Consider the following 23,222-nt stretch of genomic DNA (forward strand, 5'->3'; position numbering starts at 1 on the left):
CATGTCTTCCCTTGCAGGTGAAGCAGGTAAAGACAGGGAAGTCAGGGGAGAATGCTGTGAAGCACGGATAAGCTTTAAGTCATCTGGGGCAAAAGCAGAAAGTAAGTGGACAGTGGTAATGGAGGCAATGGTTCACATTTACTCCCTCTGCATTTCTCGGGCCCCAAAGGAACCTTCAAATGAACTTGTTCTCAAACTAAAATTGGCTTTCCACCACTGTTCCTTTGGAGTAACAAGGTGCTGATGTAATAGACACCAGGAAAAAGAAAACCTTAACTTATTTATAGCATATTCTACAGTTTCAAAAAGGCTTTTATAAAGTTTATGTCCTTTGATTCTTTCCATAATGCTGGAAGGAAGGAATTATTAGCTACACTTTAAAGGTGAGGAAACAGAACGGTGGGTAGGTGACATTAGCTGCCTGAGGTTGCATGGTTATTAAGTGCCAGAGTCAAGACTTGAACTAAATGCTGAAGATCACACATTATCAATAGGTCCAGATACTTGGGCTCTCTATATCCCAGTTCTGTAGCTCAAATTTTAACTTGCTTCTTATTTTTTAGGTGGAAATAATATACCTGTCCTAACAAAATGTCACCATAAGAATCAAGTGTGAAAGGTCAAAATGATGTGAAAATTACACTACTATAAAGTTTTTTCACTTCTCAAGGATCTTTAAAAATTTGGCACTAAAGAATCCTGATTTTCACATTGTTTGTCCATATAAAAACTAGGAGTATCCATAACTTTGATGATTTATGAGATCAAATTATAGGTACAAAATTAACAATGGGATTGTTGACTATTATCTATGAACAAAGGAATCTAAAAATCAAATATTTATTGACTTATAAAATATTCCTGATGATTTGTTCCAAATTTTGGATACTTTCCCCTCAAATGCAAAGATATAAATGTTTCTATTTAACTTATAAACATATTTTAAGTAAAACTAACAAGAAAGGTAACATGTCCAATTACAGAATTTTATTCTGGAAAAAAAAGTGGTGGAGGAACAAAATTTTATTGCACTTTAAGTTATATACAATATTACTAGGTGATATTCTTATTACAGCTCAATAATAATAATTTGCATTAGTACTATACATATAAACAGAACATTCTCCCCCCTAAATGACCTTTTGAAATTTATAAGAGCTAGCCAAAGGTGAGGGATGAAATACTAGGATTGGAATATTTGTGTTTAAAATGTTTTGAGATACCCAGCCTGAGCAAGAGAGAGACCCTGTCTCTACAAAAAATAGAAGAACTAGCCAAGCATAGTACTGTGCACCTATAGTCCCAGCTACTTGAGAGGCTGAGGCAGGACGATCGTTTGAGCCCAGGAGTTTGAGGGTGCGTGAGCTATGAAGATGCCACTGCACCCTATCCTGAACAACACAGAAGAGACACTGTCTCAAAAAAAATTTTTTGTGATACATATGTGTACATACACATACATATGTGGAAGTCTATAAAAATCTAGTATATTGCTGCTACCTGGTAAGTAAGATTCATATTCTTATTATGGGAGGGGGAGATCCCAATTCTACCCACTTTTAGAAAGAATAATTAGAATGCATTCTGTTTTTCATAATCAGTTTTCCAAATTATTTCCTTACATTAAGTGGCACTGACAAAGCCAGAGTATTTGGGTTGTAGCTGCTTTCCATAGGAGATGCTGATGGACTGGAAGTGACCTCAATTGGGACAATGCCAGGAGGCTCTCTTGTTGCAGTTTGGCAGCCACTCCAGGGTTTCAGGTTAGAGAGTGGAATGCTCTGAGCATATGAATCTATCTATTCTGAAGTTTCATAGCTTGTCAAGAAAGGTTGGTTAAAGGTCTAATTCAAACTTAAACAAATTTGAAACTTAGGATATAGTATAATGGAAATTAGAGCAAGTTCCTGGTTTACTATACTGCATTTTAATAAGTACCAAAGCACAGCTTCATGAGATAATTACAAATAAATTTTTTCTATAAGTTCAGTTATAGCCTGAATGTGTTAACTCGTGGTATTTCTTATTTTTCATCTTTTAGATTTTGACATTCATCAAGTTTTCATGCTTTTTATTTCCACTGCTTATTTCTCTTCTACTCTTGTTCTGTGCTTTATATTCATATAAAAAGTTGAGAGCTTCTCATGTAATTTTATCTATCAATTTTTAAAGTTAGACTTTGGTTTCCTATCAATAAATTTAATATACTTGTTTTATTTATTTAATAACTTGTTTTTTTTTAATTTTGATATATTTTATTCCTATTCTATTCATTAATCATTATTCACTAATTATTCCTCATTTTTATGAGTACTTCTTCTATGTTAATGTTTCAAATATATTTATTGTTATTATTTAAAATTTCTTATTCTTTGGGGGAATGCTGCCTTGGTACCTTCATATAGTTATATGTATCAGGATATATTATTTTCATAGCTAAGTTTTGGTAATTAATTAGAACAGATTTAACACATTAACTGCCATGAAAGTTGTATTTAATTCACCCTAGTTTTGACCCCAGGTCTGCATGAAGCATATATAAAATCTTACTTGTTAATGTTCTTATCATTGTAATTAATATTGACAATTTAATTCTAAAAATGTGGATTCAATGAATAGAAGTCAATTTCATTTTTCTATTTATGTTTATGTTTAAATAACACTCAAAGTTTTTATTCTATTTTTATAATAAAACGTTGTGGCCCCAATGAAAAGTTTCTGACTTTTTAAAGTGGCAGTCAATGTGTTAAAATATGTGAAATAAGGCAGATTTAAACTCATTAGCTGGATATGGAACACAGAATAGTCTTTTAGGGAATTTTCCTTTAAAGAAAAAAATTAATGATGGGTAAAATTTCTCTCAGGATCAGACATTAGACACCATACCTAAACTATAGATTTTTTTTTTGTTTTTTTTTGTCTTTCTCAGCACAAATTCTGAGATATGACTAAAGTATTTGTGGCAGAATCCAGAATCACTACCTGGATCATGTATAATTTTGATGATTCAAACATTTTCCATTCCCCAGATCATTAGTGGTAGAAAGATTCCTTTCCTGGTGTGCTGGGTGGGCATACCTCAGATATTTTTTGTAGGCAGGCCAAGTATCGATGAAAATTTCAAATTATATGATTGTCAGGAGGAATCACATACCGGCATAGACAGGGAGGCATAAGAGTACAGTCTCAGGCTGGGAGAAGAAATGCCATTCCTGTCTATCCCATATTAAATAACATAACATTAGGGAAGCTCTGTGGAATCAGCTCTTCCAATGAGGAGCTTTTTGATCATGTCTAAAAATAAATTTAAATATTTACTAGGTTACAGAGGATGACTTGTTTTATAAGGGTTAAACTTAATCTGCTGTCACTCACTAGAATAAGCCCATTAACCTTAAACTTTTCAAGCTAAAATATAAAATACATATTTACCTGGTTGTGTCTGTGGCACTCTTGGGCGTGGTGATGTTTTTGGCTTGGGAGGAGCACGCGATGTCTGCTTGGGAGCTAAAAGAAAGGATATAGGTTCGGAGCTCTTGAGGCCTTCAAGAATGACAATACCTAAGCCTCGAAGAGCTCAGAGATGTTTGTTGAGTGACTGAGGATCTAAATACACAGCAATTAATGCAATTAAAGCTCCCAAAGATCTGCAAACTATAGGAAGATAATTTTTCTATATAATGGAAAACAAAACAAAAAAGCACATTAAATGACATCCAAGATATTCAGTTGGCAAAATGCAACTGCTGGAACCTCAGAAATATCTTCTTTAAATACCTTTTAAATAGGTTGGAAATAAATTTCATAAGAATTCATCTTTATTATAAGTTCACATCATTTTATCAGAATATCCAGGTACATTATTTTAAAACAATATATATACAATGTTTTCTAAATAAAAAACAAAATTACCATGTTATAGTCCAAATATAGAATGTATTTTCACAGCAAGTGCTAATGGAAAAAAGAAATCTACCAAACAAAACACAATTTTTGTTGGTTATATTGGGGAAGAGAAATTGAACACCATGGATACTTTTCAATGGAGAGTTATTCCTTTCCTGGACAATTCCTAAAGAAGTTCTAGGACAGTCAGTGTAAAAGCCAATTGTTTCTTCATCAAGAAAATTAAAAGCATATTCTGTTGAAGGAAAGAAATTATCAGATGCAAGGTTGCAGGTTGTAGAAACATCTGATTTGGTTGAACTAGATTTTGGGATTTAAAAAAAGGAACAAAATGGTGTTAATGTCATGCAGTTTCAGACACCTTAACAAAAGATTGCTGAAAATAAGAGTTTTTAGACACCAGAAATTTCTGAAGGACTGCAGAGGGTTCTTCCTGATACTAAATCAAAATATACAAGATATGCAGTGGTTTCAATGGAATCTTCTTGTTTGCAAAGAGATGAACAGCAAGAAATGTTCACTGGCTTAGAAACCTGGAATTTGGGGGTTTAGAGCTCCCTCTCCTAATGACTGGGTCGATAGTCTCAGGTTTTCCATCGAAAGTTACACAGTTTTTAAGAACCCTACAATCCCAAAATTCTATGATTCTAGAGTTTCTTATGGTCTTGTGATTTTCTGACTCTCAACTTCTTTGCTTACTGAAGTTCTGATATGCTATGTGCTTCCCTCAGGGTATAAGAAAGATCTCCTGAAGGTAAAGGCATGTCGTGAAGCAATTCCATGAAAATTGATAGAGAATGTGGTAAGAGTCACTAGTAGCAATATTTGCAATTAGACATTTTGATAATATTAATTACTATAGCTATTAAAAACAAAACTAGAAAAGTTAGATACAACTGATACAGATTGCATTAATGTAGTCAAGGTAGAATTTTGATTAAATTTAAACTGTAGAGTTTATGGGCAATGGTTAGCAGGACATTCCAGAGGACAATGAGTAAAATTAATATCCACATCTCCCTTGGAAATAGAGCCATATAAAATAGTATAATGACAATCAAAACAGAAGTTTGGGTTTAAGATAAACTTCTGTTTCATGGAAAACTATAGCTATTGAGAGAATTTTTTCTTGTAAGAAGAGGCACATTTAGTTGTCCATGTGGATGATTTGTTTTCATTCATTTCAAACTCCACTACCTCATACCTTTATGGCCAGCAAAAGTAATTGGTTTGATTTCAGTTTCTCTTATTTGTATACAGTGAAATGGCCAAACCATTGTAGGAAGGAGTGGAAAAAAGTATGGTACCTAAATAATTACGAGGTGTCTGGCCAGTAATACTCTTTTACCTGGATTGAATAGTTAAGCCTGTTTCTGGAGGTTTCTCTTAATTTCAAACACAAATTAGATATCTTAAAATACTTTTTACATGACCACAGAAGTTGTAAAACTACTCAAGATGATAAAGTAATTAAAACTAGAATATATGTAAATAGAATATAAATGTTCTTCCTCGGAAACATTCCTATTTCTTGAATTAAACACTTGTAGAGTTGCTGAGAGGTGTTTTCTGTCATATCCTAAAGAAAATTCACAACACTGCCAGTTGAGTGCTTATTGAAGATAGACATCAGACAGGTAGAATCATCCATCAAAGACTGTGAGTAGAGTGATGAAGTCAGGGCCTTTGACATCTAGAAGTGACCTTATTGTCATTTTGCAAACACTCACCTCACACACGAAATACAAAATAACGTATTTACCGGGTTCAGTCTGAGGCTCATCTGGGCGGGGTAGGATTATAGGTTGAGAAGGCAGAGGTGATGCTTCTATGGTAACTGAAGGAAAGTACTTAGGTTACTATAGTGCTTGACATAGCTTGAGTATACACAACAGACAGGATGGTGACAAATAGACTTTTAAAAATAAAGAAAATTGTAAATCTGCAGCAAAACACCTGCAGATTGACTTCTTTATAATGCGTTTGGTTTATAAAAACTTAGAGATGCCAGGTTACAAAGTACTTTTGAAATCCTCACACCCCATTAGGACCCTCTTTCAACAATGAATCTTTCTAAAGATATATTCAATAAGAATTATGGAGGGAAAAAGTAATTTAATAATGTTATAGCATGAGCTAGTTAAGAAACACTGAATTTCAATTAAACAATGGAGAACAAAAATCAAGCATGGAAATGAAGGTGATGGAATGAATGTTAATGGAAAGCATGTTGCTAGGTCAAAGTATAAATGGATCATTGCACAAAAAAGGTATGATCTAAAACATTCAACACAATACCAAGCTGGCAGCATGTTCAATGGTAGGAAAAAAGATGCTATAGATTCAATAGTTTCACTGACTTAAGTAGAAAAAGAGAGCGAGGTCTTGATACAGAACCGAATGAGAGGAGAGCCATTTTGGGGCAATGGCTATGAATAGGAGCACCTAGAAAGAAAAGTAACTGCCATGGCAAAGAATGATGGTGTGACATGAATTCACAATGACAGAGACCCTGCGGTTCTCTGGTGATGGTGGCAACGAGGACAGAAAGCACACAGGGTCGGGCTGGTGAGGTTATTACCTAATGTGGTCTCAGGTGGTTCAGACACATACGTAATAGATTCCACAACTGTATCAAAACAAAGGAGAACAATTTTAAAAACTGTAAGAGATTAAGCCATAGACAAGTATTTCTTTCTAGAATGTAAGCACCTTGTTCTGTAAAGAATTTTCATCATAATTTTACAGATAGCACAATGGATTTAGGAAAATAAAAGGCACTCAGGAGGAAACTCCTATTCTATAATACCAATCCTCCAGCTAACACTTATGTTTTAACTGTCATTCATTGGCTTTCAACATTATTATGCCTCAATCTTTAGATACCAGCAGAGAAACAGGAATTTGTTTCTGTATTCAGAGAGAGTTAATTACCACTTTAAGAATTCAAGAATGTCAGAAGCTATGGCTCTTTATATCTGTTCAATTGTAGGTCAAGTACTACAGTTTGAACTTTCATGTTCCATGGATGTAGCATAAGCCAAGTAAACATGTGCTGAATAAATGAATTAAAGCATGTAAACCTTTATCACCTTCAGTCTTTGACTCCTCTGGCCTGAGTGGTGCTTTGGCAGTGGGGTATACATAATCTGTTTCGGCAGGTGCTAGGGAAGAAACAGGGAATGGCTGGTCAGTGGTGGGCAGCCCCAAGTACACTGTAATGGAATCCTGTGTGTAATCTGAAAACAGAGGTTAGCTGTTTTAAGCAGATACCTTCTTGAGAGTAACATATTGGTAGATTATAAAGATGACTACGATTTAGGACGGCAGAAACGAAGGCGGGAAAAGGCGGCAGTATGCTGTGTTGGAAACACACACACACACACACACACACACACGATAACTGGCAGAGTCTACAGCAATTTCTAGCAAAACATATAATTTCACTTCCTTGCATATTTGGTATAAGGATTCTGGTAAGAAAAAGACATAGATTGAGTCCCTCGAAAGCCTGGGGGATGAATCCTAAAAATGATATGAAAATGAAAAATAAGATATACATATTCATATTGAAAGAGTGGCCAGAGTATTAAAAAATTAAATTTGGCATTCAGAGTGAGAAGAAAGTAAATAAGGAAATTCTGAAACTCATGAAGCAATGCAGCAGACACTATAGCATGATGTGCTATATATCTTGACTTTTAAGACCCACTGGATGAGCACGGGGAGGTGGCTATGAAATGTCACAAAGCATGAGGACATCCAAAGATGACCTTTGCAATGAGATGGAAAAGCACATATGCCTGACTTCCCACTGGGAGACATTTTTACCTATAGTCTCCTTTGATGACTCAGTGCTAAAGGTAACCGATCCCAGAACGTCAGAAGCTAGCAAAAAACACAAAACAGTACAATTGATCAAGGATGGGTTGTTGTGAGCATTGAATGAATTAATACAAACTAAGTATTTAGAAAAATGCCTTGCACCTAGTAAGTACTCAACGTTAACTGCTATGATAACAACATTATCAATAACACTAAGGGGAGCTCTAATAACTGAATTGAACTCACAATATTTTAACTGTTATAGGTTACCAGTAACAGCCATACTTTGTACCTTCAACATGAGTACCAAAATGTCATTTATCTAATTAGAAGATACTGGAAAGGGATGAAAATAGATTACAATCCTATGCTAGAAAAAAATTGGATCCAATGTTTCAAAATAAATGCCAGGAAGTAGCAACAGCATTGTTAATACCAATTTAAACAATTTTTTTCCAATTTTGAGGGGCAGTCTTTACAGAAGACTTTATCTGTACTGAAGTGAGAACTTTCTCCTTTCTTGATGGTCACAACTAAACTATCATTCGTTTCAGACAGGAGAGCATAAATTTAGTTTACTACTAAAGAAAACCACAAATTTGTGCTTGTTGATGAAGAATAAAGTACAAATTCAGTTCTTCTGAGTGGTTGACCACTTAATCAGATACGTGATTTTCTAAAATGATACAGAGCAAACTTAATAAAGTATTTTTAGACAGTTGAATAACATAATGCATTACTAATTTAACACCAATATACAATCATGGAAAGAGCATTATATAATATTTACATAAAACTATTAAATGTCTATTACATAATTTCCAAATATGATTTTTTATATTTATAAATACAATGCTTAGAAGATCACAGTGTGTTCCCTGAAGCTCACAGTGTACCTAAACAGACAAAACATCTATTTACCAGGTTGACTTCGTGTCATTTCTAGGCTTGGTGATGTCACTGGTTTCAAAATAAGGGTTTGCAGTTCAGTGGGAGCTGAAAGAACAGGGTTTAAGTTGTAAAAGCAATTATGAATAATCTATTTCACATGTTTTAGACAGAGGTAGCAACGAACTGAAAAACATAGACCCTGAAAATCACAATGTAATGGAAAACCATGCAGAGTGTGCACTATTTAAAGCAGAGGTCAGCAAACTACGTCCTTCCCAACTTCAGTCCTCTGCCTGGCCTGTGATTTAAGAATAGTTTTTACATTTTTTGAATGATAGGAAAAAGTGAAGAGTATTTCACGACATGTGAAAATGGTATGAAATTCAAATAAAGTTTTATTTGAACAAAGTCATATCAGAAAATAAAATGATTCAGGTCAAATTTATCTTATCAGCTTTGGTTGCCTTTAAGCTACAGTAGCAAATTGAGTAGTTGTGACAGAGACCGAATGGCCTACAAAGTCTAAAACATTTACTGTCTAACCCTTCCCACAAAAAAATTGCCTATCCCTGACTTAAAGAATCCTTCTGGAAAAGCAAGAGCCTATTTGGCAAAATTAGGTTCTCATGCACTATTATATCTGAACCTTAATTCCCATGGGGGCTTTCTATAGCTGATCTCATGACAGTAGCATTAACAAAATATTGAATATTATCTAGGAGTGTTTTGTTCTATATTCCAGCTTCACTACCCCCTTGGCTACCTTCACAACAGGTATCGAGACTTTTTGTTTTATTTTTGCTATTCTCGCCCTCCCACCCACTAATCTAAACCCTATAATTATTTCAAAGGCCAACTACTGTTGGCCCACAATTATTCTTGACTCCTTTGAATAATTTCTATTTTTATCACTCTGTTAGGTTGCTCTTGTACAGGCAAATTGTTCTACATCTAGAAAACTGTATCTAAGAAAGCCTTAGGTGTTCTTTACAATCACATGGCACTGTGGTTAAGAGGTGAAATATGCCTTTACTTTTCATCTCCACTTCTCTCTTTACCCCACCCTACTCCATTGCTAATATGGTGCTGGGGACACAGAGAGCAAGGAAAAGATTGTTTACTTAAGCCAAAGCAGCAGCAGTGTCTAAAAAGAGATGAATGAAATGGTACAAGAGAACTGAGTAAGAGGCATCCTTTGTCAGAGACAATCTTTATGTAGGGTATACAATATGAATTTAGCTGCAACATAGATCTCCCTCAACAATGAACCTAATGATGAACCCTTCAATTGTCAAACTGTTGTTCATTATTAGTGCCTTGTCTCTCAGAAAGCATAGAGGTGGGAAGTTCAGTCCACCTTATTGTCACTCCTGGGACCCAAATGCAATATGCAAGAATGACTCCTTAATCCAGAAACCATAGATTTTCCTTATTTCAACTGAGAAGTTTCAGGAAGTTTAAAGTTGGGAGGAGGTGGATGGGGCTTCCCTCCCCATTGACCTTTGTGTTTTTGAAACTAAAGGAAGATGATCTTGGGTTACTATAGTGTGTATAGGTCTAGAAACCATGGACAGCATTTTATATGGATCTGTGTTTTCTAAAATATATTAAAATTTTCTTGAATTTATTTCCTAAATTAAAAAATACGATTTCGTTTCTTATCACTCAGGGTTCCTTTAGAGACCAAAATCACATACAAAGTTCATTTGTTAATTAAAGGACTAAATATTAATATGCATAGATACTCAGAAGGATCCCTACTTAGTAAAGATTAAGAGCAACTGCTAAACTGTGGTGGAGAAGAGGAGTACTCTAGTTCATTGACGATTGAGGAGCTTGGAACTTTCAGGGAAAAACTTTTTGTTGTTGTTGTTGGGGACACCTGGCTCTTTAAAATAAGAAGAGAATAATGAGAATAGCACATAAGATCTTGTAGAAAGTAAGTTACTCAGAGGGAGTTCATGGTACTTAATTGTTGCTTTATAAATCTAAATATCAAATAGAAGGGGAACAATTTGGACTTCAGATTTAACACTGAATCGAATGGTGCAATTTTAATGAGGGTTTCACGGCAGAGGGATGCCCTTCACTGGATCCAGGGATATCTGTTAAAAACAACAGGTAACACTTGAATTAAGACTCCTGATTACTTATAAGATGAAGTGTAAAATGGAATGAACAGCAGTCTCAGAAAGCAGGAGCAGCTCAGTCATGATAGTCATGGAGTGGGTTTTTAATCAGCAAGACAAAGCATTCAACAAAAGTCTCAAAAACCATTACCTAACGTTATTCCTGGAGGCTCAGTACTAAGAATAACAGGTTCGAAGCCTGGAACGGGAACTGACCAAAAGCAACAACATGAACACAAGAAAGCTTATATAAACATGAAAACTATTAGTTTTTCTCTTAAAACATGAGTTTCAAATGATAATTTTTTTTTTAAAACTTTGCAATTAGGAAGCAAATAGTTGCTTTTTGGGATTTTGCCACACTAACAAGAACAATTCATCGCAGAAGGCAGTCGCAAGACTTGAACTCTGCTAACATGTTTCAGTATTGTTCACACGAGGTTTTCCTAGTATTTATCTTTCTGATTGTAACTAATATGCAAATTTGCTTTGGAAATCTATTTAGGCAATATATATAAATGGACATATATATATAGATGAATATATATATAAAACATATATGAAAACAACTTGTTGCATTTCTTGGAAGTTGAAAAAATACCTGCTTATATAATCATGGCTACAACAAATAGATCATATGTTTCAATGCAGATATAGCAATAAATAATCATGAGTGACTCTGCCAATCTTGCTACAAACACATCTTTAAAAAGAGACCAATAACTTCATTGAAACCAAGTCATTTAAGAGATCAGGCACACAAGTTTCCTCAAGCCGCGTTCTCCTGGACAGCTCTGTAGGAGAAGCAGCTGCTAACCATATGGCATAGCTTGATTCTTAGAGAACATGACGCCAGTTACCTCCCTTTAAAGGCACTGCTTTAGGTCCCACTGGGACAGGCTGCCGGGCTCAGCCCTCAAACCACAGAATCACACATTTACCCGATTTGGTCTGAGGTACTTCAGGAATTCGTGTGGTTTTAGGTCTGGGACGCGGACGATGTGTGCGTTGTGTTTTAGGAGCTGAAGGAAGAAACTTTGGATTACTCTAGTGCAAATGGCTTTGGAGCAATATAAAGCTAAAAGACAGAAGAGGGTGACAAAATAGTCTTATAAGGCTGATGACAACATGATGATGATGATGATGATGATGGAATGGGTTTGGAAATAAGCAGAGAAAAATTGTTGAGGAACACAGAATATCATTACCTAATGTTGTTTCTGGAGCCTCAGTTCTAAAAGTGACAGGTTCAAGGACTGTAGCAAGAACTGGCCAAAAAACAATAAAATAAACCAAAGAGATTTAACAAATTCACTTGAAGATTAATTTCACAATTCAAGTTTCAGAACTAAGACAAAAGTGACACTTGTTCTTTGCACATTTGGCCAAACTGTGGCCAGGTACCCATTAATCTCATAAGACAAACTTGCAGGACAGCATTGCACCCAGCTAAATATCACTATGTGGTCAACAAGATGTTCCCCTGGATGTTTGATTACCTGACCCCTACTAATGTAGATGACTGCTGGACAAGCTTTTTACACATTTACATAACATATGCTTTTCTAACTCTACGGAAAAAGCATTTAGCAGTCTGCTTGCACTTCTGTAAAAGTTAAGATAAATGTCTACTGTTTTTGCTTACTATCTAAATCATTGTGGGTACAACAAAGATTTCATATGTTTGGAAGCATAAAGAGTAACATAATTATTGAACTGTGCACATCAAAATCTCTTAAGTAGTAGTTCTTGATTAAATAAAAGTTAAGAAATACTGTTAAGCCCTGTTCAAGGAGGAGAAAGAGTCAGTCTACACTACCATAGAAACCTATCATATGTATTTTCTAAACTTGGGCACATTTTAAAATTTGACAATTTACTAAAAACAACATTCCTTGAAACAACAAATCCACCAATATATCACACAGATCCTAATACAACAAAAATAATATGATCAAAGAAATATTGTATTTCCACAACTGATGGGGGATAGGCAGTGTAAATAAGGGGTAGATGGAGATTGAGTTTAAAATAGTTAATTAATGTTGTTTAAACAGATGCACATGATCACATGAGACAAAGTTGAGCAGTTACATAGCAGTGTGATGTCCTGAAATTAGTTCATGCTATTCTCTTAAGTTCAGCTGATAACTTGACACAGAGCCTACCACAATTTCAAGATAAAGACTATAATGGATGACAACAAAGGATGATGGGATGGTCTTGGGATGCAGAAACAACTGTAACTACAATGGTATGACGATGAGCAGGAAAAGCTCTATCTGAAGGACACACATTCTCATTTACCCGTGGTTTCTGGAGCTTCAGTTCTAAGAGTACCAGGTTCAAGATCTGTAACAGGAACTAATTAAAAGCAATGAAATAAACACTTGTGAAAAATCAGGTAATTAAATCTGACCAGCATGATATTGCTTCAATATATGTACACCAATTTTAAGAAATTTTATGAAATATTATTTGAAGATTTGGTCACCTTATAGCCAGGTAAACAATCTTTTAAGAGGCACCAACAGTCATAACTTACACAATCTGGTAAGCATCTCAAAGCCAACTCACTAGTCGTCTAGGTATCTAAGTATCTAATTCTAGCTACTGTAGAAGACTGGCCTAGAAACTTGTTTAGATATTTTACCAAATATATACTTATCTAACTATCCTGGCAACCCCTGGCTTTTCTGTGGAAGCTTTAAGAAAATAGCATGTCTAAGTGAGCATAGATACAATTAACAGCCTTTCTGTTTGAGAGGAAACATAGCAAAGAATAAAGCAAAGTGAACCGTGCTCATCTTGTTGAGAACTCATATTTAGAAATAGGCTGAGATCTTACTGGAGGCAAAGGCACTCAACAAATCAGGATACGGGACAATCAGTGTGTGGTACCCGGTAGAGTAGCTCTCTGCTCTAACAGCAAAAATGCAGTATCCTAGATTGGAGAGATTGCTGATGCTTTTGGGTCAGATGCAAAATTCTGACTCAGTGTCAAGGGCTTTCTTCAACTGCTGTTACGGACTCTTCCAAATGCAGCACTGGCATTGCCACTTGGAAGCAGAATCCTGCTTATTTCAGGAAGCCTGTTCCCTCTGACTGGCCTCTACACCTCCTTTCTTTCTGTCTCCTTTCAGCTCCAAGATTTTAAGAGCCAACTTCCTTCCAACTCTTTATTTCTGTTCTTCACAAACTTCTCTAAGCTCACAGATGTTCATAAGCACCCCCGTAAGTTTGATTTGTGCAGACACACTGCCTTGGTTCCATCTTTGAATGTTTCCTACTGGGGCAGGCTTTGACCCTGACTATGCTACAGAGCAAGAAGTTGCAAATAAGCCACCCCTTCCTCCTGTGATATCCTCACAGCTCTTGTGGCTGTGGGAGGATGGAAGGGACTTAATATTTGTTTCTAGAAATAAAAATGCTTGGTTCTACCTTGTCTTTCAAAGAAGAATTGAATGAAGTAAGTAGTAAACAAGATACACAGTAAAAGAGAAGACCCTTGTGTAGAAAGCACAAGGAGTGCCGCTGCCATAGCCCCAACTGTGTTTTCCTTCGCTGACTCAGTAGTGGGAGCAGCAGACCATTTCATGCCTTCGCCCACACCAGGCTCACATGGGCCGTCACTCCCACCGTGCGCCTCGGTCATGGATTCCCAGGAGCTGCTGGGATGCGCTCCTTAACCAGAAACCCACATTTACCCGGTCTGGTTTGAGGAGCCTCAGGACTCGGTGTGGTTTTAGGTTTGGGACGTGGACGACGAGTTCGCTTTGATGTTTTAGGAGCTGAAGGAAGAAAACCTTTAGTTATTACAGAGTCTACAGCTCAGAAGCTAAGGGTAGCATGACACACGACTCTAGATTTCCAAAACTTACTAGATTTTCTCATGTTTCAGGAAATTTATCTTACCTATTTACTTAGAAACTAGCACCCTTATTATAATAGTATGACTTCTTTTACAATTGAAAGTTCATTAGGAGGATGTGTCATATATAAAATGATTAATTTAAGAAGAGAAGAACAGTCAATAGGACTCATCAAATAAAAAGCTGCTAAAATACTATGCTGCTGGTGGTAGTGGTCAGTTACAAGCTATTTGACAGTTCACTAAAATAAAACCACACAATTAACTACAATATCTATCAAAGAATATTACATAGATAGCATAAATAAATAGAACTTTAGATCCACAAAGAAACTCCCTGGCACCACAATAATTGTTAGTATAAAAAATTGCTTTTTAAAGTTACCTTCAATAAAACATTGGTTAAAAAACACACAAGGTGAAAAAACAATTTTGGATGGTCACATGCCCGAAAGATAACCTGAGTTAGGTTCATGCATGGCTCTCTTAAAAACAAGTGGTGACTTGTTTTAAGAGTCAGAATTTTTAATACTTTTAGGATGAAGAATATAATGGAATGACAATAGATGATGACGATGTAGTCTTACAAAATGGAAGAATCTGTGGCTATGACGTTGATGGAATGGGTTTGACAATGAGAAGGAAGAACACTGAGGATCACAATGTATTATTACCTTGTGTTGTCACCCAAGTCTCAGTTCTGAGTGTAACAGGTTCAAACTCTGCAGTAGGAACTGACCAAAAGCATTAAAATAAACCAAATGATTGTTTTAAATGAATAAAACTGAAAACTTTTTCTTCAAAATTGATCTTACTAATATAAACATGGTTTATAGAATTATATAGCAACTTTTAAAAACTGTTAAACTAAAAAATCAGACAGTTGATTTCCTAAAATTTGGCCATACTTAAGTCAGGTACCAATTTTCTTATTCCTCATTCTTCAATTACTTAATTAATAATCCAAAGTGGACCGTACGGGTATTGCTAAGAACTCATCTTTGGGAAGAGACTGAGGCCTCAGCATGGTGGATCAAGTAGGGTATCCCTCTATTCCAAGCAAAGAGGGAGCATGCCTTGAGGGGAAGAAGAGCCTGCTGATGTCCTCCAGATCAAATCTCAACTGCCCCCTAAGGCACCTAGGCCTCTCCACCATGGGTATCCATGGACCCAATAAGATTCAGAAAGGTTTTGACTACTGTCTCGAAGACAGACATCTCTGCATAAATTTTCCAGTTAGACTCTCTCCCCTGGTTGGTCTCCACTTATGTGTCTTCTTTCTGATTTTATTCCTCCTACTCTTCTACTAATCCATGTGATTTCAAGACTCCAGCTCCCTCTTAATCTATGCTTCCCTGCTCTAAATATTTACATATCTAGCCCATCTTGTTGGTAACACCCAAAAACCAATCTTGTATTTGTACAGAGACTGCCTAATGCCATTTTCTACTTTATTTATTAAGGCAAGCCTTCTGCTCTCAACTATCTTGCAGGTTTGAGAACTTACACATGTCTCTCACATCTGACGCATACAACTAACCTAAAAGGTGCTAATAGGATTTGGAGGACACAGAAGGCACTTAATAAATGTTGATTTGAACTAAATATGCCTAAATTTTCTAAAGAAGTTTGATTTTCAAGAGCTAAACAGAAGTTAATAAAATACACAGTGATAGGGAAGATTGCACACGGGAAGAACGAGGCAGTGGGACCTGTCGCCGACCCTGAGTTGTATCTTCACTCCCATAGGGGCCTATCGGTTACTCCCAACCACTGACATTACTCCTGAGACCCTGCTGGGACTCTTTAAACCAGGAACACATGGTTTACCTGGTTTGGACTCAGGTGCTTCAGGACTTGGTGTGGTTTTTTGTCTGGGACGTGGACGACGCGTCCGTTGTGACGTTTTGGAAGCTGCAGGAAGAAATTCTCGGGTTACCACAGAACTACATTATCTATGGTTCTGGAAGCGATGGGAGGTGACGACATGACTCCAGACTTTCTACAGTTTATCAGATGTTTGACTTTTTAGTTTAAGATAAACAAAGTATCCTTACAGATCTTTTATCACAGAAAATTCTTTGAAGACCAAAATCACTTTATAATTCAAGAAATAAAGATTAGTAATTATAATCAAAGCCTCATAGGGCAGCTTGAGTAGGCACTGAAAAGGTTAAGAACCATTGCTTAATTTGAACAGATCATGAAGGACAGCCCCACCAAATCTGGAATTTATAATTTAATCTTTTTATCTTTGGCATGTTTTCTATATAACTATTAAGAGCATATTACTAGCTTAATAGAAATAAAACACTACACAAGTAGAAAAATACAGCACAAATCTAGATGCACAATGAATCCTCTTGGCCCTATGAGAGCTGTTAATGACTTTGTCTAGATAAGAGAGAGAGACCTGTGACACGTTTGAAACACAGCTTTATCACAAACACTGCTTGCTTAAACAAAATACGGACTGACATGACAATTTCAAGTAGGTTATATGGCAAATGATTGTCCTCAGGTAGGTTCATGCATGACTGGTTTTCTTAAAAACAAAAGATAACTTAAAAGTCTTCATAATTTTAAGAAGAATATAATTGAATGGCCACAAAGAATGACAATGCTGTCACACGAGACAAACTGAAACTCCCGGTTTGACGATAAGCAGAAGACTTGTTGAAAGTACAGTGTGTTGACATTACCTAATTTTGTTCCTGGGGCCGCAGGTTTAAGAGTCACAGGTTCTAGGACTGTAGCAGGAACTGATCAAAAACACAGTAAGTCAAAGAGATTTTAAAATGTATGAAAAGTTAGAGAACTCACATGCCAATAAATCTTAGTAGTATACTGATTTTTCTAGAGAAATAAAGAAAAAAATTAGCTTCTTCACTGATGGGATTTGGCCAATCTATAGTCATGGTCAGTCTCAGGCTTAGCTTTTGAAGTATCTTGAGCAGCTTAAAGAATCTCACATGAAATTCTCCTAGGTTTTAACTAATGAATATTAACTAATATGGAAAACTCTTCAATGGAAAATATTTTAATGCATATACCTAATATACACTTATACATTATGTTAAAAAACGTGATTACCCTGTACTTCTGAACTTAAGTACTATGTATAAGTAAACTTGGGTACAATAGTTTATAAGTTTGAAATAGATATAAAAATTAATCAAAGTGAACTATGTTGCTCTCGCCAGGAGATCACTGGTCATCTATGGTCTGAGACCTCTGTCCAAACCATGGTATATAAGAGAGGATAAAGATGGTCACTGTCTGTAATACCCAGCAGAACAGCTGTCTGCCCTCAGCCCAGAAAAAGTGGACATCAAAGACTTTTGATGTCTCTGTATCATATCTAAGCTCCTGAATCAGGTCCTCAAAATCCTCCTTCAACTGGCTTGATGTACCCTTCCAAATGCAGCATCATCAACACCATATTTCGGCCATCTAGAAGTAGTCCATCTAGACTGCACTGCCACCTGGCTGACCCTCACACACGTCCAGTCCTTCTGTCTTGGTTCATTCTTCCTTCCATTCATCCAAATCCTGTAGTGGGTCCAATGTCCAAGTCCAGCCCCTTGATCTTTTCCTTTGCTAGATCATTCCTTCATGGTTGTATTCAGCAAGCATATCCTCAACTCTACTATTTTAGAAGCAGAATAAGTCTCCTACAGCTGTAGCATCACCCACGGTCACCAATATGGGAATAGGAATACACAAGGGACTTAGACTTTTTTTACTTAAACTGAACATGTTGGCTCTGCTAAAGTTTTACCTTTAAGATTTGAATGGAATTTGATGGTAAGAAATATACTAAATATATAGTTTCAAAGAACAGTCTCACATAGACAGCATAAGATATTCTGGCGCCAGTGAGGTCTCACTCCTTGAAAGCCGGGCAGAGGAGCAGCCGCTACTGCCCACCATGGGCTTTGCTTTGGGTCCCCCCAAGACAGGCTGCCAGGGCTCACCCTTAAACCAAGGAATCACACATTTACCCAGTTTGGTCAGAGGTGCCTGAGGGCTTGGTGTGGTTTTAGGTCTGGGACGCGGACGACGGGTTCTTTGTGACGTTTTTGTAGCTGAAGAAAGAAAAGCCTTGTGTTACTCTAGGCCTTATGGTACTGCATACTGAGGAGAGGTTTTCCCAAAATCTGTCAGATTTTCTAAAGTTCCAAGAAATTGTCTTTTTAGTTTTACTCTCTTACTTCTTTTATGCCAACGTGTTTTCTTTTTATCGTTGATAGTACTTTGGGGGCAAACTCATGTATACAGCTGAGTTGCTCACCCAAGGCATGAAGATCAGCACTTGTATTGAGAATCTCATGGAATTCCTCACTGGGAGAGCAATGATTGAGACAGTGTTCATTGAAAGGAGAGGGGAAGTTGGGGTCTCACTAAGGAAGAGGCTTATAATTTAAAATTTCAGATTTGGGTAATTTCCTATTTGTCAAATTAGTAATAACACATATCATTACTGAAAACACCAACAAAGAAACAAACATATCATGCAAATAGCTTTTTAAATGTAGAAACTTAGATGTGCAAAGGAGCATAGGAGTAGTCATTATTGCTGATCAGCCTAGATAAGAAATAAATGCCAATTTGTTTTAAATTCAGCGTCAACACAGAACACTGTTAAACGAATCATAAGATGACATGACAGTTTCAAAGGCATCACATGGCAGGTAACAGTTTGAACAAAGCGCATGCCTAGCTCTCATAAAAACAACAGGAAACTTGTTTTTAAGTGGCTTTGGTATTCTTCAGATGATTGAAATGATCGAATGGCAAAAGGGGACAACGTTCACCATCTCACAGAGGAGAAAAGCCATGTTACAGGGATGGATACTGAATGGATTGCACAATGAACAGCAAAAGCACTTGGCAAATAGCCTCGTAACGGCAGGGTCATTACCTAAGGTTGTCCCAGGGGTCTCAGTTATAATATTAGCAGGTTCAGAGTCGGTAATAGGAACTGAAGTAATAAAATAGAGAGTTTTTAAAAAAAAAAAAAAACAATGTACAAAGAGCTATAATAATTTACTTCAAAATGAATCTTGCTAGTATAACATTGCCCCTAGTATAATTTTTAAGAAATTTCTGGATGACAGGCATTATGGACTGAATTGTATTTTCCCCCAAATTCATATGTTGAAGCTTTAACCCCCATAGTAACTATATTTGGAGATAGGAACTTTGAAGAGTCAATTAAGGTTAAATAAGGTCATAAGAGTGAGCCCCTAATCCAGTAAGACTGATGGCCTTATACAAGAAGGAAGAGACATCAGGGATGTGTGTTTACCAAAGAAAGGCCATGTGGGGACACAGAGAGAAGGCAGCCATCTGTAAGTCAGGGAGAGAGGCCTCAGGAGAAACCAAACCTGTGGACACCTTGATCTTGAACTGTCGACCTCCAGAGCTCTGAGAAATACATTTCTATTGTTTAAACCACCTAACCTGTACTGTTTTGTTATGGCAGCCCTAGCAAACTAATTCAAAGGGAAATCAATCATTTTGCCAGTCTTGGCCAAGCTGTAGCCAGCTATGCCATCTCATACCTCTCTGTGTAGCACCATGTGAGGCAAACAATTTCTCTGGTTATACTGCTCGACTGTCTGAATACAATACAGAAGACCTCAGGACATTTGCAGGTATTTACTTAAATACGTTTCTAACCATTCTCAAGCAGGTGAAAACCTAATTTGCACCAGAAGATGCTGAATAAAGAGAACATCGACTATGTTTATCAAATTATGGTTGCAAAAAAAGTTCACAACATCCAAGCAATCACTACACAAATAACTAAAAATGACTATGATGAACTATGATGATCTCACCGAGAACTCAGCTTTGGAAAGAGTTTGTTACTTCTGTTCAAAAAAAGGCTTTCAAGATAACTGGGTAAGGGGCAGCCACTCGGTCTGTGGCATCCAGTAAATCACCTGCCTATTCTATGCAGAGCAAAAACATTGTCCAGTGCGGAAAGAAGAGGTTTCTGATGCTCATGGAGCAAGGTCAGACTCAATGAGTAAGACACTTTTCATGGTGCCATCCAAAGGCAGCATCACCAACAGAAATGCTTTGACTGACCCTAGAAACAGCAGGATCTCTGCCCTCTCTGGTTGCCTCTACACATATCCTATTTTTTTTTTTTTTATCTTTGCTCATTCTCATCTCCCCATTTGTACACATTTTGATGTGACTTCGAGGCCCAAACTTTCTTCCTGCTCTACTGAAACCCACATGGATATTTTACTTCAAGGTCTTATAATGAGTCTAACACTTAACATTTATACACCCAAGAAAAATCTTGAGTTTGCAAAAATACCCTGCCTTATTCTCATTTTCTAGGCTTTTCATGCACAAAACGGTTTTGTGTTCAACTAGCCTGCAGACTGAGAAGTAAAACATGTCTCCTATTAGGCAGTTAGAGGGAAGATCCCACAGTGTCTTCTAAAAATATACTCTTTGCCAACCCTGGAGTATAAAAAGACCCTCACAGGGTGCTCTCACTAGGGAGTGTGTGGGTTTCCATTTCAAATAGTAACAGGCTTCTAGGCTTCTTAAACCAAGGACTCTGTATTTATTTGGTGTAGTCTCAGGTGTAGCTGGACTTGGAGTGATTTCAAGTTTATGCTGTGAATAACATGTCCATTGGGAGGTTTTGGAGGTAAGAAAAAGATAACCTTTAGTTATTTCAAGGCTTATGGTTCTGTAAATCATAGGCTTTTAAAAAAATCTTCAAATTTTCCAAAGCTTGATAAGATTTTCTTGAGCTTCAGAAAATATATCTTTCTAATGCAGATTTTTTGCTTCTACTATGCTTTTGTTATTGAAGATAGTTTGAGTGCAAAATTGACATTTTAAATGAAGTTATTAATTCAGAGCATCAGAATTGATATTTTTAAATTACATTCTCCTAAAGTTCTTTGCCTGGATTTAAAAGGTTAAAAATCAACTAGTCCAGGAGTGGTGGCTCATGCATGCCTATAATTACAGAACTTTTGGAGGCTGAGGCAGGAGGATTGTTTGAGGCCAGGAGTTCAAGACCAGCCCAAGCAACAATAGTGACACCCTGTCTCTACAAAAAATAGAAAAGTCAGCTGGGCATGGTGACACATGCCTGTAGTCCCAGGTACTTAGGAGGCTGAGGCAAGAGGATTATTTGAGCCCAGCCCAGGAGTTTGAGGCTGCAGTGAGTGACAATGATGCAATTGTACTCTATCCCAGGGGACAGAGCAAAACCCTATCTCAAAGAAAAAAAAATGAATCATTTAAACTATGATGGAGACTAAGGGGAATCAGACTCACACTAAGAATGAGGCTTATATTTATACTTATAAACCTTGATCACATTTTCTGTTAGATAATTCACTAAAAACATATTAACCAAATGTCAACAAAAATAAAAGGCAGATAAAAAGGTAGATGTACAAAGTGTATATAAAGGAACTTCTGTGTTACAGTCTGATTAGTATACACTAATTAGTATCCACTACCAAGGATATATGAAATTTACACTAACAGAGAACTCTGATTAAGCCAAAAACATAAAGTGACACACAACAAATTTTCGGTCAGTTACAGGGCAGGAGGAGATCCCACACTAGAGTCAGGCCTGGCTCTCTTACAAACAAGAAGCAACTTGTTTTATGCATGTTCAACCCTCATAAAATGAAAACTGTAACTGGATGGCAACATGGAGTGGAATGAGCTTGACAATGAGGAGAAAAAGCACTTTCTGAAGGTCAGAAAGTAGCATTACCAAGTGCTGTCTCTGAAGTCTCTTTTGTAGGAGAAACTGGTTCAAAGACTGTAGCAGGAACTGGCAAAAATAATTAAAAAGAAAACTAATTGAAACATTAAATATTTGTAAAAACACAGAACATTCACTTCAAAAAGAATTTTACCAGGATCATGATGTGTCCAGAGCACAAAGCCAACACGATTAACCTTCTGAGCTGAGGGGATATGGTGCCTCTGCCCTTGGGCACCAGTTTAACTCTTAGGAGAGAGTGCCATCGACCTTGTATTCAGATAACAGCCCATGTGAAGCGCCCCAGAAGTTTTTCTCATTCTTTGGGGATCTGAGCCTACCTAAGATACCATAGTAAACCACACCCATTTGCTGAAAACTCATCTTTGGAAACAGGAACACGAGTTTTGTCCAATCTGGGTACTTAGGAGAGCAGGATAAAAGACAGCCACTCAGTCTACGGTATATCGGGCATCCATCCGTCCAGCACCCAGAGAAAGCCTGACTCTGTATGGATGCTAATGATTCCTAGATGAAATCCACACTCCTCAGTCCAGCACTCTGAACCTCTTCTCAGCTGGTCCTCTGGGGCCACTTAGCTGCAGCAGCCTCAGTGAAATGTTCTGAGCAACACCTAGAAGCCTGACAGCCTCCATCAGTTGGAGAAACTCTGCCCCCTCTGACCGGCTTCCACACATTCTCTAACCTTTCTAAAATTCTCCATTATCCTTTCCCCAGAGTGATTTTTAAGTGATTTAAAAAAAAAAAAAAAAAAACCAAAACAGAAAAAAAATATATGCTACAGAGACTATATGGCACACAAAGCCTATAATAT

At 36.8% G+C, this 23,222-nt stretch overlaps 1 protein-coding gene across 1 annotated transcript in view; it reads right to left on the reverse strand.

Moving 5' to 3' along the window:
* Positions 1–23,222, reverse strand: part of ABI3BP (ABI family member 3 binding protein) — a 219,026-nt gene that overhangs the window by 56,113 nt on the left and 139,691 nt on the right. The window contains exons 34-50 of the mRNA XM_069472549.1: positions 22,397–22,456; positions 19,547–19,606; positions 18,627–18,710; positions 17,325–17,384; positions 16,453–16,536; positions 15,297–15,356; positions 14,459–14,542; positions 13,059–13,115; positions 11,960–12,019; positions 11,693–11,773; positions 10,903–10,962; positions 8,653–8,727; positions 7,738–7,794; positions 6,999–7,070; positions 6,488–6,535; positions 5,669–5,734; positions 3,433–3,507 (exon numbers count right to left, since the gene is read on the reverse strand). Coding sequence (XP_069328650.1) covers positions 3,433–3,507; positions 5,669–5,734; positions 6,488–6,535; positions 6,999–7,070; positions 7,738–7,794; positions 8,653–8,727; positions 10,903–10,962; positions 11,693–11,773; positions 11,960–12,019; positions 13,059–13,115; positions 14,459–14,542; positions 15,297–15,356; positions 16,453–16,536; positions 17,325–17,384; positions 18,627–18,710; positions 19,547–19,606; positions 22,397–22,456 — 1,143 coding nt within the window. The remainder of the gene's footprint in view (positions 1–3,432; positions 3,508–5,668; positions 5,735–6,487; positions 6,536–6,998; positions 7,071–7,737; positions 7,795–8,652; positions 8,728–10,902; positions 10,963–11,692; positions 11,774–11,959; positions 12,020–13,058; positions 13,116–14,458; positions 14,543–15,296; positions 15,357–16,452; positions 16,537–17,324; positions 17,385–18,626; positions 18,711–19,546; positions 19,607–22,396; positions 22,457–23,222) is intronic.

The sequence above is a fragment of the Eulemur rufifrons genome, chromosome 7 (assembly GCF_041146395.1).
Source record: "Eulemur rufifrons isolate Redbay chromosome 7, OSU_ERuf_1, whole genome shotgun sequence".
NCBI lineage: Eukaryota > Metazoa > Chordata > Mammalia > Primates > Lemuridae > Eulemur > Eulemur rufifrons.